The following is a 16,127-nucleotide window of genomic DNA, read 5'->3' as shown; positions in this document are numbered from 1 at the left end:
ATTTCAAAACGTGTCATTGTCGGGATGAAATGCACCACATAAAGAATTGAAAATTGAACATCTTTGGTATGTAAACGTTTCGGCTCGCCTCAGACAACCGCTGAGCTTATGGCAGCCTTTCCGATGAAGGAAAGCCATGCTGCAGGGGTGAATCGACCATTTTAAAAAAAGGCTAGAGAAAAAAAGAGGTGTCAAAAATGAATTCTCTTAAGCCACATACTTGCACACACACTATGCACACTTGAGCCGGGGGCTAAAAAAAATGCAATTCTTTTATTTTGTCTTCCTTTTTGTTCCTTTTACCTCCTCTCTCTCTCTTCTGTTGTCTCTGGCTTGTGCAGTAAGTCAGCGAGTGGGGATGTGAATACTAAGGAGGCTGGCTGACACTCTCGATAGTGCACTGCACAGAAAATAAAGAAGGGTGGGGGAAATTGGACGTATAAGTTCCGTTAAAAGCGTCTGACAAATGCATAAATGAAAAAAAAACGAAAGGTGCATTACATGTGCATTTGCACGCATGCCGTCATCTGATACCAGAGGGCACTCATACACACTATTAAACCAGCACCTGAGCAAACAGCTCATAATGAGGATGGACTCGTGTGTGTGTCCTGATACACCAATGGGTAAACACACTGATACAGGTGAGGTCTTTATACTGATCTTTACTGATTAACTGCTTATTATTGGAGCTTTGCTTAATCATTCACTTTGTAAAGGTCAGGAGGAAGGTCGTGAATCAGGGTTTGTCATTTGTGGATGCAAACGGCGACAAAGCTAACAAGATGCACCCTCATGTTGAGGATATAATGTGTTTTGGATGCTGGTATGCTGTAGTCCAGGGAATGGGCAAGCACAGTCCAGGAGGGACTCCTGCAGAGTTTTGATCCAACCCTAATAAAACACACCTGAAGCAAGCAGCTTCAGGATCACTAGAAGGCTACAGGCAGGTGAGTTTATTTTTAGGGTGGGAGCTAAACTCTGCAGGACAGTGGTTTGTCCCTTCCCTGTCCTAATGCTTTCAAATAAGGTTGTCATGTTAACATCCGTCTTGGCAAGCTGTCCATCTCTAATTAAAAACTACACTTATTGGGATTAAATACATTTCTTTGAATTCCAATTTATTTTAATTCAAAATGCAAATGAATTGGCAGACATTAAAATTCATAAAAATTATACTACTTTGTCTAATAAATAAGTGAAAAATTACAATATAAACTCAAAATGATTTTAAATGCTGCATTTTGGCATCATAGCATTAAAATGTACATTACAAAAAAAGTGCATAAGGTACATGTACAGTGGTTTGCTCATGAGTAGATATAGAAGTGTTATTAAATTATTATTTTATTTTAACTAATTACTTTTTTAAAGATGAACTTTAAGTGAACATTACACAATGGCAAAGGTACAAGTTGAAGAAATGACCATGAACAATCAAATATTGACTAGTAAATTCACACGCATTTAACTTTGGCTGTATTTCCCAAAAGCTTTGTGAGCCCAAGTTGATTGTAGAGACTATTGGTGGCAGTGGTTTCTACAATCTACATATGCTTATGATGCTTTTGGGAAATGCAGTCTTGTTTTTTTCAGTGACGCCATCTGAGCCTTTGAACGTCAAAGCATTGATAAACAGGTTGATTAAATGGACCAGCCCAGTCCTGGCAAAGCGAGTGATGGCTGCGTGGACAGTGTGCCAGTGTGTACGGCAATGCAGAGCTCACACAGTAGTGTGACCATGTGTGTCTCATCAAAAGAGGGGATAGGGTTCCCTCATTAGTTGTGTTGGGATCAATAATTCAGAGCAGGGCCTTGTTGAGCTCAATGGTCCAAGCGCTAATGTGCTGTCTACCCGCTAGGGACTGGGACCCAGCAGGACTTTAATGGATGTCATGATGAGAGGGTGAAATCCAAGAATGGGGATCCTCTTGCAACCCCTGGCTCAATGTGTGTGTGTGTGTGTGTGTGTGTGTGTGTGTGTGTGTGTGTGTGTGTGTGGTCACAGCATTAGGAGAATGGCTATTAAAGAACAGGTGTGAACAGAACGTCAAGAAGAAGAGCTGAAGATGACAAGTCACCCTACAGTAACTTCCACATCCCAACAATTGTTACTCAATTAACTCAATTAGTTATTTCTCTGTTTGACAGCTTTGGCACCCCAGAATCACATCCTGACTACCTTGGAGTCATTAATGACACTACAGATTAAAAATAGAGAGAAAAGAACACTACATTTATAAACATGTTGACACTTAATAAGAAAAGCACAGCATTTTTTACTAGGAGAATTTTAAAAATGTTTTACAAAAAAAAACTGAGAAAAAATATGAATTCTGCATGCTTAAACCTACATTGTCACAATAAATATTTATTTGCAACCTAGTCTGATTAGTCTGCAGGATTTATATTTTTTATGTTTATGTTTAAACGTTCTAAGCACATAGGATACTGTATGATTCAGAAGTGCAAGGCATTGCATTTTCTATAGGGTTATATACATAAACTTAGCCTAATATTTAAATAATATATAATAAACTTCAGGAATAAAACTTCAAGATAGCTGGTTTAAAACCTTTCATGGGACCAATTGAATCGAATCAAATCAAAGCCAGTTCGCTGACAAAAAAAAAACAGGCTGTAGATATAACCACTGGAGAGATGCAAAGAAAGTACAGGCTACCTAATTGTCCCTCAATTTTCATAAATGTAAAGGATAAAAATAGTAAATTACATACTGCTGCTTGCCTCAAAACGCAAAAAAAGCCATATATTAAAAAAAACTTTTTTCAGTTTCCTTTGAAACAATGCCTCAAAATAACGTGGACGTGACTTGCAAGGCGCGATATGAAAGCATGTAAAAACTCTCCCTTAAACGGTGTAAAATCCATGAGAACATGTTCACACTAATCCTATTTCTAGGGATGACACAAATGTCCCACGCCCAGAGAGTAGAAGCATATCCTCATTAAACTATAAAATATCACACAACAAGTGTACTGTTATTCTGAATCAACAGCAGTCTGTTCTGATATTCCGATAAAGCTAACGACAGCGAGTGAAGTTACATGTACACAACAGTTCAATAAACATAAAATTAATATTGAGTAACTTACATATTTCCGGTAACCACTGCCTGTTTTTGCCCCACGAACTAAAGTAGTTCCAAAAGAAGACAAAGAAGAATTTAACTCTGCATGCTTCTGAGCAACATACAGCAGTAGCGTTCATTTCCCGAATGAATCAGTGTTAATGAACGAATCGGTTACGTGAACGATTCAACGATTCCCTCATAAAAACAGAGGCTGCATCCGAAATCACATAATTCCCTATTATATAGTAAGTGAAAAACAGTATGTGACAAAAGTAGTACGTCCGAATTCACAGTACTCATAAAAGAGTGGGCAAAAAGTACTCAGATGACCTTCTTTCAGCGATATTCTGAAATGTGCATAGGATTGACACTTTACTATCCCATGAGGCCACAGGAGAAGATTATGAATACCAGTGAAGCGATGCAACTTGAATTAATGAATGAATCAACTTAATCTGGTAGGTCACATAATCCCTACTATTTATACTATTAGTATAATATACGTACCTACTTGTATACTAAGTAGGCTATGCGATTTTGGATGCAGCAAGAGGCTCGGTTCGAAATAACGTACTAGCATATACTCCTACTATATAGTGGTATGCTTCTCCGAATTCAGCCAGTCATTTTTCTCTCCAGAATTAAGTGTTTTGAACGGATTGGTCGAGCGAATGAATTACTCACTCATAATAGGCTAGACAAAAAGTCATTTGTCGCCCCCTACTGGCTTAACAATGTAAACTGCTGAAAGAGTCACTTAAAAGTCAGTGTATAATAAAAAATATTTTGTATAACACAATTGCCAGGACAGGACAGCATAGTCTGAAAAAGATACCATACTTTATCACAATAATTACCATGGTCAAAGTGCACTGTTTTTTTAAAAACATGGTCACCTAAGGACGCCGGCCCATGTGAGGCTTTGCTAGGCCAAGAGTCTGAAGAGTGTAAGTCAAGTGCTTCTGTGTGAACCCTATAATCTGTCTACATCCCTGCAACCATATGGAGGGAAAAGAGAGAAAGGGAGAGAGGCTGGAACACCTCTGCTTGCCACCATTGAACCGTAAAAGCCCACTGCCAGAATAAACCTGCACTGCGACACAGACTCAGAGGACAGGGCCTTGACTCGCGTTCTATTAGTCCATTTCATTATGTTCGAAAGCTCCTCTCTGTATGACCCCTACAGCAAAGGCAAAAGCGCTCTGCTGCCCTCTGCAGGTTCAGAGGTGATATTACACACGAGAATCATACAATGCGCACAACATAAATAAAGCAGCACATCGAGGATTGATTTACATTTTAAATAATTTATAAGATGTAGCCTGAGGAAAATCTTCACCCTTTCTTCAGATATTATTAAAAATGTGTTAAAGTTTTTGTGAGGATATTGCATAGTTGTGCTTGGAGTCAATTGTTTTACTTAGGATAACACAATATATATATATATTAAAATATTTAAAATATTTCCCTCATATTTTGATGGTTTAATCGAACATGTAGGATCATTAAAAGCAAATTTCTCCTCCAGACATCACTTTTGGCCACTACTGTATAACGTACTGTATACAGTATATATATATATATATATATATATATATATATATATATATATATATTGGATTTTTTTAATATCTATACAGCAAACAGTTGGACCACATTGACTAGTATGAAAATAAAATACTATATGGATACACTTATGTAACTGTGATAGGGAATCATGCTTGAGGATTTCAACATACCTGCTAAGTTATATTCCACTCTCCCTGTTAAAAGTACCAATTACAGAGAATTATGGTTTATTTAGAAAGCTATTTTTACATAGAGCCTTGGGGAATCACAACCCCAAACGTACACACTTCTGTAGCGCAGCAGCCTGGGCCGCCTCCAGACTGCAAACCAAGCCTTGCAAAATAAGATTCTCACGCAAGCACCAAGCACCTCACGCAGGGCAAAGCAGGGGCACAAACCGTGGAGACACAAACAAACCTGGAACTAGCATGCAAAATTAAACACTGTGTGCAGGACCAGATCAAAGATGCAGAGACATCAAGAGCCTGAGAGAGTAAGCGAGAGAGAAATAGAGCTTGCCATGTTGAGATGCTGCCCAGCTTCAGGGAAAGGCTCCATGTGCTAGGAGGTCTAGGCCAAAAACATTTTAGGGACTCTGTGAAGGCTTCCCTGTCTGGCCAGAGGCCCATGGGTATATTGGAATATTGAGGTTCTATTTTTAATGTGTTTAACGAGAGACCAAAGCACAAGAGATTAAATCTGGATTCGGAGTTGGCCAGTTCAGCAGACACAGATACAGTATATCTAGGGATAGAGTGAAGCCCAGTTGTAAAATCTGTGTACTCACAGATCTTTCATCATCATCATCATCAATTCTCAACATGCTCCTCTGGTACTAAAAACAGAACAAACAAACATTCTGGAGGGGAAAGGGTCGTATAAATTGTGCATGTTGAATATAAATTGTGCATGTTATGCTTGTCGTAGTAGCCTATATAAAGGGTCGTATATAAAGTGTATAATCATAGCAAATGAGAATTAACTCAACAGAATATTTATTTTTAGTGGTTTAAAATCAGATGATTGACTTTAACATGGAATGACATTCTTAAAGAGATAGTTCACCCAAAAATTAAAATTCTGTCATCGTTTACACATGCTACTAGTTGTTCCAAACCTGAATGAATTTCTTTCTTCAGTTGAAGATAAAAGAGGATATTTTAAAGAATATGGGTAACCAAATAGTTGATGGACCCCATTGACTATGAAAATAAAATACTATGGAAGTCAATGGTGCCCCATAACTGTTTCGTTATCCACATTCTCCAAAACTAGCTTCTTTTGTGTTTAGCAGAAGAAATAAATTATTAAAGGGGGGGTAAAATACTTAGTTTCAGTCAATCTCATGTTAATCTTGAGTACCTATAGAGTAATAGTGCGTCCTTCATATCTCCAAAAAGTCTTTAGTTTCATCATATTTATAAAATAAAAATACAGCTTTCCGATTCTAACCGGAAAAAGCCGAGGTCCTTGATTCTGGGCGTGGGCGGAGCTATAGAGTCAAGCGGGAGCGCCCGGGAAGGTTTGCTTATTATCGATCGTGGTGCGGTAGGTCATATTACTATATATATATATAGTATTTGGTTTGCAAATCCAGCGACGACCTCGGCCTTGTTAATAAAACATTCGTCACTGAAATGACCAGAACACAAAACCGCACTTGCCACACTCCTTTGCTGTCCCGGAAATACAAACTGCATCCACTGTTCCAGTAACACTGGGTTCTTTGGGAAGCTGAACAAGGTAAACTTTCCCTCACATCCCAAAACACACTTTTTTGGAGACATTCTTGACATCAACCATTCCTATTTAGCGCTGCTGATGATGATTTCCGGTAGTAGCGCGTCGATGCATAGATATTATATAGAGATATGTCTATGCGCCGATGAGCGCGGTCTTTCTCTCCTCTGGTCGACGTGTGCGTGAACGCGCTTTTCCGAGAGCAATGCTCATATAAGGAGTTCCACTCTGGTCTACGTCATTAGATCTACGATAGAAAAAAACCAGCCGAAACGTGTTGCAATCCGGAAGTATGATTTTCAGCACAGAAATTCTCTGTTATTCGTTCAATATAACTTTTCAAACTTTGGCCATTATTAGCATGAGAATCCATCTCTTTAACACTGTAAACAACTCTGAATACATGAAACACCATTGTACCCCCCCTTTAAGTAAATTATGACAGAATTTTCTTTTTTGGGTGAACTATCTCTTTAAGGTGCTGTCACATTAGCAAATTTCAAGAGCAAAAAAATAGTATAGCGATGTCACTGAAAAAACATTAGTGTAGGATTTACTTAGGAACCATTTTCCATCAAAAATTAAATTTCATGAATAGGCTAATTAAGAATAGGCAAGTAACATTAAAATAAACAGGAAATTTTGAAGTCAAAAGACTGAAATAGTATTTTCTTGTAAAACTTTGTTTTCTAATAAATGTAGGCTATATGTGTATGAAGCACAGTGCAGTCACTTTCAAACCAAGCAGCTTTCAGTTGGTCATTGCGGCAAGTTCACATGACCTACTTGATCACGATATGAAATCTGCATGGGGAAATCGTTCGCCTTCCAGTGAAATTCCCAATCGCGTGTATTCCAATTAAAATGGAATTCATAGCTTTTCTCAAATTTGTTGCGGGACATCTTTTCTTCAACAGTCGCTTATGTCGCCAGCATTTAGTCGATGAAAGGCATCGGTATATGCAGGCGGTATATGAATTTTTTTTTTAAACACTGGCACTTTGAGAAAATTGCTTTGGTTTTTAACTAGGGGTGTAATAACAATATATTGTGTCACAATATATCGCAATGCAAAAATGCAACAATAGGTATCGTGGATAGTGACAATCTGTATTGTGTATATTTCACCCAAAATTAAAATTACTGTGTGAGACTAAATTTAAAATTACAGAGTTTTAGTGTCAGTAGCCTACTACATTAAACTACTATATAAAGTATAATAATGTAGTGGGGGATATTTGTGGGTCCTGAATCATAATGCCAAATGTCTGATGTTACCAGTAAAAAGTGGCTACATTATTTTAAATATATCTAGTCAGAGTGTGTAGACAGAGTGTAAGTGCATATTTGTCTAAAATAATTTTGTATTTTCAGCTTTTGAATCATAAATATTCTGTCACCATTGTCCTGTGCATTTGGTTACAAGCACCAAGTAATTTCCACCCCCAATGTAGGCTAATACCAAATTTAGCATTTTTATCAACTGTACATTTTTGTTAACCTTTTACCATGTCTTGGAGAATTGCGATAATATTGTATTGTGAGTTCAGTATCGTGATGTATGTAAGGCTATTGTTATACCCCTACTTTTGACCCTTTTACAATTTATATAAAATCTTGCTAAACCAATAATTTTGGCCAGGACAACCTGTTTGACCAAAACAATGAGTTTTCTTTTTTTAGTTAGGACGATTCTAAGGGCCCACAAACTTTTGGGGGCCCCAGAGATCGATTTTAATAATGGAATGTGTAGCTTACGGTAGGGGGCCCTATCTCATATATGTCGCTACTCGCTAGAAATGTTGGGCCCTATGAAAGGCCTAACATTTCTAGCGAGTAGCGACGTATATATCATCTATGATATCGTTATTGTTGATTTAACGATCTGGCATTATCGAGTATGACCCTCACTTTACAAAAAACAAACACACACCCATTGAGGGCACGCATCACGTGATGTAGTCTAGACTAGCGCGTGCACATTAGAGTGAACGCTTTTACTGCGAGATTATCCAATGCATTTAGAATGCCCCCACATTCTAGATAAGGGGCAAAAATGCCCATGTAGGCCTAGCCTATGTATGTCTTATACCTATATATGTTACGTATATAATTTAATATAGTAACCAATATTACACGAAGAGAGCCGTTTTTCTCCAAATATCAGCATGATTACAAATGTGACATTGATTTACAAGTACATTTTAATAAACAAGTTAATTTTAATTGACTTACATTTTAGACATCAAATCGTCTGTTTAGCTCTTTTCCGCCAACGAAAATTGTTCCAAACAAAGTCCACAGCACTGTTTTGCGTCTCTGAGCAACACACGACGTGTATCTACAGAATGAATCAGCTTTTTGAACGAACCAGCTGAATCAATGATTCAATGACTCACTCATTAAGACAGTAAAATTCTTCCTTCCTGAATGACTCAGCCGTTTGAATGAATCGATTGAATCTCAATGACTCACTCATTAACAGTGACTTGCTGCCACCACCTGGTGGGTTTTATTTCCCATTTATTAAAGTATCTTTTCATTTTTTAAATAATTTAAAACAACAGTATTTAACGTTTTATATTTTCAACATTTCAAAACATTATTTATGCATCTTTAACTGCTCTTTACTGATTAACTTTAATAAAGGTTCATCTATAGTTATGTAGTTACATTAGATTACAAGTTGTGTACTTGAAAATCTTCTGTTTAAAATGAAAATTCTGTCATCATATACTCACCCTCAAGTTGTTACAAACCATGTATTTCTTTCTTCTGCTGAACACAAAGGAAGATATTTTGAAGAATGTCAGTAACCAAACAGTTAACTGGTCCCATTGACTTCCATAGTATTTTTTTTTTCCTACTATGGAAGTCAATGGGGCCAGTTAACTGTAAAAATATCTTCCTTTGTGTTCAGCAGAAGAAAGAAATTCTTTTTTATTGCTGCTCTCCCTGCTCTTATCCATGCTAGGCTGCATGGATGCGCAGGGAGTTCTCGCCAGAACGGAACCATACCGCCAATCCAAACTGTATGCTAATTGTCAATCATATTTGATGATAGTGGTCCTGACACCTTATTTGTTATGGTTACATGTATAAAAAATAACGAAAACAATACTAAGCTGATTTATAGGCCCATTTTCTTTTCTTCTACTTCAGTATTTTTTTTTGTTGTGGGGCCACTGGTCTTTTAATAAATTTGTTATATCCCCATTCTAAAGCATTAATCGCTGCAAATTTGCACCAAAAAATCATTACATGGTCATAATTTTTTTCTTGCCATTCATGCACATTTTATACAGGCCAGGATGGCGGGATGGGGATATTTCACAACCTAACTCTAAGTTTTTCCTCCCTCTCCTTTCTTCGTCTTAAACTGGCCAATACTTCTATGTATTGAGAGAGCCACAGCGTATATGTGCCATGTGCTCTGAGAACATACTGTATATATCAACAGCAGTGTGTGCTGGCGGACGGGTGGTGAATTTAGAGACTGCACTGAAAGGTCAAGGGGACGTCCAGCACCCAGCCCACCATATAAATAATAACCTTACACTGCAAGAGGAAAAACAACAGCCATATGATTAAGAAATAAAATGTAGATTAATAAAAGCGTTGATCTGACATTTTAAATATGGTTGTTTCAATTCGTTCATATAACCTTATTTGATGTCATATCCATAGATACATCAAATCTAATTTAGTTTGAAAAAATTTAAAAATAATACAACCTTGCATAGTGCAAGGTTAAAGGTTTTATTTTATTATTCATTAAATATGTGTAAGACCTTCGCGGTTCCGCTTCAATGCCCTTGAAAAGCACAGAGCCAGCAGCCAGCATGAGTATCCGTTTGCATGACAGTGGATGATCACACTAAAATTAGAATATTGATCAAGAGTGGATCCATATCAGTTATGTTCCTGTTGCAACAAGAAGGAAATATTTCTAGAAAGCTCTTGGAGGGATGAGACTTTTCCAAATGGATAGCCTGTGTGCTTTTCCAGCTCTGCGTATGAGGGGAATGTTGAAGTTGACTGTCACTTTCTCTCACACTGAGATGCTAATTTCACACCTTTGGCAGAAGACAGAGCGCCTCCTAATACTATGTCTGCACCCATTTATCTCAGCAAATATCCAGGCTTGTACATATAGACCCTAACACGTATACACACTTACATGAGCGTACATTCATCTCAAGAGCTTCACTGTAAACATTGCTGGTTTAAAAGCTTTACTGCAAAGTTCAAAATTCACAGTGTGCGAACATTGCCTCAGGCCTTAAGAAATAGACTGACCTTCAAAGCTAAGGTCCTTTTCTATTTTACTTCCAAGTAGGCTACACATATTAAAAGTCACAAAATTGTTCTTGACCAGTTTGTTCTCCCTTCATTTCTTTTTCTTTTTTTTCTTTTTTTTACAGCTGATGTCCTTCACATTGATAAAAGCCAAATCAAATGAGCAAAGGTACATTTTAAAGGTCATTCCAGGCATATTTCTGACTGAATAGTTCATTAATGGCTGTGGGCAATATTACTTTTGAAATTGTTACACTCAATCAAACACACACATTAACACAAAGCCTACAGGCATGTGCGCGCACACACACACACAATACATCTATTGATTTGATTTTTAGTGGCCTGCACGTATCAGATCAAACTCATTTTAGCTTTATGGTGAGCATAATGAATGCTGTGACAGAACGCCAGCTTTCTTATTACTGATGAAGAAACAAGAGGAGGCGTAAATCTACCGAAAATGCCAGTTCAAATGTCCAGGAGAAGTATGCACTTCTTCATACGAAATACAATCTTGTTAATGACAACACTGACATGAGTAAATTAGGAGGACTAGATGCTGGTCATAGACTGAAGTACTCTAAGTGTTGTAACTCCATGAGATGTATCACATCTCCTAAACTATTCATCTATGTCCTGGATACTATTGTAAATGCCATGGTACACAAATCATATTAACCCTGGAAATATAGATCAGCTTGCAGTGTTATTCTATAATAGACTGTTAGTATAAACACATATGATGTACATTTCTGCATATGTGACAAAAATGCTTTCCAGGGGAAACAGTTTTGTGTTCACTTGAGACTGCAAAACAAAAATAGAAATTAGTAGATGTTCTTACCTGAGCCCCACATGAAACCCTCTTCCTCTGACTGTTTCCCGTCCTCACGTTTCCTCTTTCTGCCTCCGTGGGTCTTTCCACTTGCACCCTGACACCACAAACTCCTCGTAGAAACCTCCGCTGGCATGAACAACAGAGCGTCCGGATCCGGTTCTTTGAGGCTCCAGGGATATTTGGAGCCAAAATAGTCCTGATGAACTTACGGGAGTGTCTCCTGCACAAAGTATCGCACAGTCACAGAGAGACACACATTTCCCACTTTTCGCCCATCCCACACTCAAGTCTCACCACACTGAGAATACAGGACAAGCGCAAGAGATTCCAGCAGATAATCACACCAGGACAGTAATAAGTAAGGACAACTGTGTGAGGAAGGAGAGAGGAGGAGAACGAAGAGGGAGCGGGTGAGAGAGGGAGAGAGAGAGAAGAGTCAAGTGTCAATGAAAGCTCAGATCGGGATGGAGAGTGAGAGAGTACAGACTGGGGAATGTTATGTGAGATATATATGATAGCTGGGAAGATGTAGACGGCCTGTGAAAAATTCAACTGGAGCATCCAGGTCTTATTTCATAATATGGACAACATTGTTGAATAACATGTGATTTTTACATTAGAGCTTCAGAAGTGATAAATGGAGCCACTGATGTTCTGCTTTCTATGTTGATGGAACTGCTGACGCTTGGGAATCTTGCAACTAAGGATATCATGAAAATTCTCTAGTTAAAGAAAAAGTCATGCAAAGTATATTCAGTCAATTCCATCCACTCTGTGCTGTACATATGGACACATAAATGTATACATACTTAAATATGCACATCAAGAGCTTCACAGTAATGTCAAATCTCAATTGCGTCAAATAAATCTTGTTAGGGAAGACTAAAAAAAAGCGATTAATTCCGTCATGTTAATAACAATTGGATTATAAAAAATTATAATTATTATATTATTATCACATAGCAATTTAATTCAATTTAATTTAATTTGTAAATAGTATATAATATTTATTTTTCAATAATAACAACCAACAACAATTATTATTACTATTGATAAATAAATAATAGCCTACATATTTTTTATTTATCTTTTAATAAATAAATAAATAAATAAATAAAACTTCTGCCTTTTACATTTGAAGTTTGTGAATCTTGAAATTGGAGATGACCGTTGGGGATCTTTGGGTTCGATTCCGGTCTGGGTCGTGTCCCGATGCCTCTCTCTCTACTTTCCTGTCAGTTCTCCAGTGTCCTGTGTAGTAAAGGAAAAATGAATAAAAGAAACATTTCAGCCATGCAATGTAATTCCAGACAGTTCCATCAAGTCTGTGGCTTGATCATGAAGTATTCACTTTGTGGTTTTGCCCAAGTCACAGACAAGATGGAAGTCATATAACAGCTGATGGTGACGTATTCCCGCTTAACCTCGACTGCAAATGACTGACAGCTCCGGTGTGGGGTCTCGCCTGAAAGGAATGCTCCAAATGTCATGTCTGATGTGAAACTCTAGACTAAATATTAAGTGACAAACTATCACCACAAAAGAGAGAACAAGCAGCCGTGAATCTTCCAAATCTCACAAATCATTTCATGGAAAAACCTCCTTTAGAATTAATATGACCATCCTAGTTGAGTGATCTCACATTCACCTTTCAGACAGATTAACATATTAACAGCAGAATTTGTTTGTGACACACAAAACCAACACTCAGGGAAGTTCCTATCAAATGAAGGGCAGAGAGGGGTGGAGGGGCAGCTTTTTGGAAGTGGTAAGCACATTTCAACAGCCAGTGAGATACGGTTACAGAACATGGTGACAGCAGCAGGGCCTTTCCCTATACCCACCAGTCATAAACAGCTTTCAAACGCTCACACCGCAAACCATTAATGTTGTCTGCCACTCACTATGATCTCACTTTATGGTGTATGTATTACAGTAATTGGTTAGGAGAAGGGACACAACTTGCTGAAGCCTCTAGACTCAAGTTTGTAATTGGCTTATGATGTGCAGCCCAGGGAATCCACTGAACTATGTGTGCAGCCTGTAGCGGTTAACTACATAACACAGGAATCTGTATAGGGCTTGTTAAGGGTTATGTTTGACATGAGGTCTTCATTCCAAAGCATTTACTATTTGGTTTTATAGCAAATAAAATAACTTAATTCTCTGATTGATTTGGAGTCAATGATGCAAGACTCGTAAAAATGTATTCAAAAATATTTAAAAACTTAAAAAAAAAAATATATAGATAATAACTTAATTTTTTTATGACATTTGGTCCAAGAAAATGGCATGAAACAAATAAAAATATCTATCTATGTATGTATCTATGTATGTATGTATATATGTATGTATGTATGTATGTATGTATGTATGTATGTATGTATGTATGAATCTATGTATGTATCTATCTATGTATGTATCTATGTATGTATGTATGTATGTATGTATGTATGTATGTATGTATGTATGTATGTATGTATGTATGTATGTATGTATGTATCTATCTATCTATCTATCTATCTATCTATCTATCTATCTATCTATCTATCTATCTATCTATCTATCTATCTATCTATCTATCTATCTATCTATCTATCTATCTATCTATCTATACTTCCATGATTACGTTGATATACTTCCATGATTACGTTACGTCTTTTATTGTGTTTGCACTACACATTTTTGGTCCTAGAATATATATATATTTGGATTAACTGACTCTAAAAATGAAATAGTCAGATAAATTAAAGATAAAGAAAACAATGCAGTGTAAATATTAATATATATATATTAATATTAATATATATAATAGCCTACAGTATATATATTCTAGGGCCAAAATATGTAGTGCAAAAATATATATATTATATCTTAATATTTACACTGCACTTTTTTCTTTATTTACAAATTTTTAGAGTCAGTTAATCCAAACTTTTAACTGTGATTTTGTTAGTAGTTTTTGGACATTTTTAGTGTCATTGACACTACTCTGGAAACAAAGCCTGTTTTTCACAGAATGTCTATTTGAAATATCACATTTCAAATTTGTGTTTCTGTTCGTCCAGCAGAGGGAGACATCACACTAATGTTTCAAATCTGTGATATTGTTCCAGGTAACGAAGTGAACATGATCATAATTTCAATCCGAAATGTTTATTCAAATAAGAATACTTTAGGATAAAGTTTGATCATCTACATGCCTAAAATCACAAATTTACTCACCAGGTTTCAAGCTCTTGTTTTGCATCAATGCCTTTCGTTGCTCTGACAGCTGTCAGCGATTCATCAATCAATAATCAAAAGCTCCCAAACAATTAAACTGAGATGGTGAGTTGCAGGTAGTGTGTTCTGTTTGAGCTTCAGAAATGTCGAACGCAGAAGTGTTTGCGGCCCGGCTTTTGTCGTTTAACCTGATGTATAGTTATGAAAAGCGTCTTCAGACGTTTTCCGAGTGGCCTTTTCGAGAAGATTGTCAGTGCACACCAGAGCTGGTGAGTGCGTCAGGGGGGAAAAAAGAAGTCGAAATGACAACAAATTAGACTGTTGAGTAGGCAGGCTACAGGGATTTCAGCAATTTTACAAAACCACTGCTGCTTTAATTAAAAGGAGTACTAATGAGAATCCTCTCTTCAGATGGCCAAGGCTGGTTTTGTGCACTGTCCTAGTGAGAATGAGCCAGACGTGGCCTGCTGTTTCTACTGTCTCCGAGAGCTGGAGGGCTGGGAGCCGGATGACAACCCCTGGTGAGCTCCTGCCTGAAGCACACCTTTACAATCTATCGGCTTTGTTTTTCTGAGGACACCTTTTATTGTTCACTTATCTACACGGTTTTAAACTTGAGGTTGTGACAATTTACTTTGTGTGGAAAAGGAGAACACTAAACAACACTAAATCTCTTTTTTGACTGTCCTTGTCATTAAGGTCCGAGCATGCCAAACGCTCCCCCAATTGTGCCTTTCTCCATATCAAAAAGCCATTTGATAAGCTCACGGCCATTGAGTATTTTCAGCTGGAACAGGAGCGACTTCGCATCTACATTGTAAGTGTGAATGCAATTGTGGTGTAGATTTATGTATTTTTGGTGACTATAGTCTACCACCATACAGTAATATTGCATGATTGATTGATTTTTTTTTTTAGAAATCATCTATTACATACATTGTTTTCATTTGTTTTGTTTTTTAATATGGACCTACTTTTTTTTCAATTGTATTTTTATTTAATTCATAAAAAGAGAATTTGACTTATTTTTATATAACCATGTGTGTAAACACTAACCTCCCCTCTCCAGAGGAAGATGGGTCACCGGAAGATCGCCTACTTTCGTGATGAGGTGGAGACCACAAGCAAAAATCTGAAAGCTCTTATTTGATATCCAGTGATTTAAAATTATTTAACGGCATGCTTTTATTTAAATTTTCACCAATAAATCTAATATTTCTATGTTCCATCCACCAATTGTTTTTTTGTTTTGCCACTGACACCTGCTGCTGCTTTGGACACTTCTGAAGCTGTAATTAAAAGTTTTCTTGGACCAGGCGGTGAACAAATGTGTTAATTGGGAAGCATCCCTGGCCCTTA

At 37.1% G+C, this 16,127-nt stretch overlaps 2 protein-coding genes across 4 annotated transcripts in view; one reads left to right on the top strand and one right to left on the bottom strand.

Moving 5' to 3' along the window:
* The window catches only part of znf385a (zinc finger protein 385A), a 79,090-nt gene extending 63,780 nt beyond the window's left edge, over nt 1–15,310 (bottom strand). Inside the window, exons 1-3 of one of the 3 annotated variants that reach the window (XM_079588455.1) lie at nt 14,769–15,310; nt 12,677–12,794; nt 11,550–11,763 (exon numbers count right to left, since the gene is read on the bottom strand). In XM_079588455.1, coding sequence (XP_079444581.1) covers nt 11,550–11,676 — 127 coding nt within the window. In that variant the 5' untranslated portion in view covers nt 11,677–11,763; nt 12,677–12,794; nt 14,769–15,310. Of the gene's footprint in view, nt 1–303; nt 336–8,638; nt 8,748–11,549; nt 11,764–12,676; nt 12,795–14,768 lie in introns of those variants that run through there. The other 2 variants (XM_079588457.1, XM_079588459.1) reach the window with 2 other exon arrangements.
* The window catches only part of birc5b (baculoviral IAP repeat containing 5b), a 1,622-nt gene continuing 362 nt past the window's right edge, over nt 14,868–16,127 (top strand). The window contains exons 1-4 of the mRNA XM_079588465.1: nt 14,868–15,037; nt 15,180–15,289; nt 15,468–15,585; nt 15,838–16,127. The exon at nt 15,838–16,127 is cut by the window's right edge and continues 362 nt beyond it. Of these exons, the coding sequence (XP_079444591.1) occupies nt 14,912–15,037; nt 15,180–15,289; nt 15,468–15,585; nt 15,838–15,918 (435 nt within the window). The 5' untranslated portion in view covers nt 14,868–14,911 and the 3' untranslated portion in view covers nt 15,919–16,127. The remainder of the gene's footprint in view (nt 15,038–15,179; nt 15,290–15,467; nt 15,586–15,837) is intronic.

This window comes from Phoxinus phoxinus (genome assembly GCF_949152265.1).
Source record: "Phoxinus phoxinus genome assembly, chromosome: 18".
Lineage (NCBI taxonomy): Eukaryota > Metazoa > Chordata > Actinopteri > Cypriniformes > Leuciscidae > Phoxinus > Phoxinus phoxinus.
Note: the sequence above shows the minus strand (reverse complement) of the source record. Positions and strands in the feature narration are given on the sequence as shown.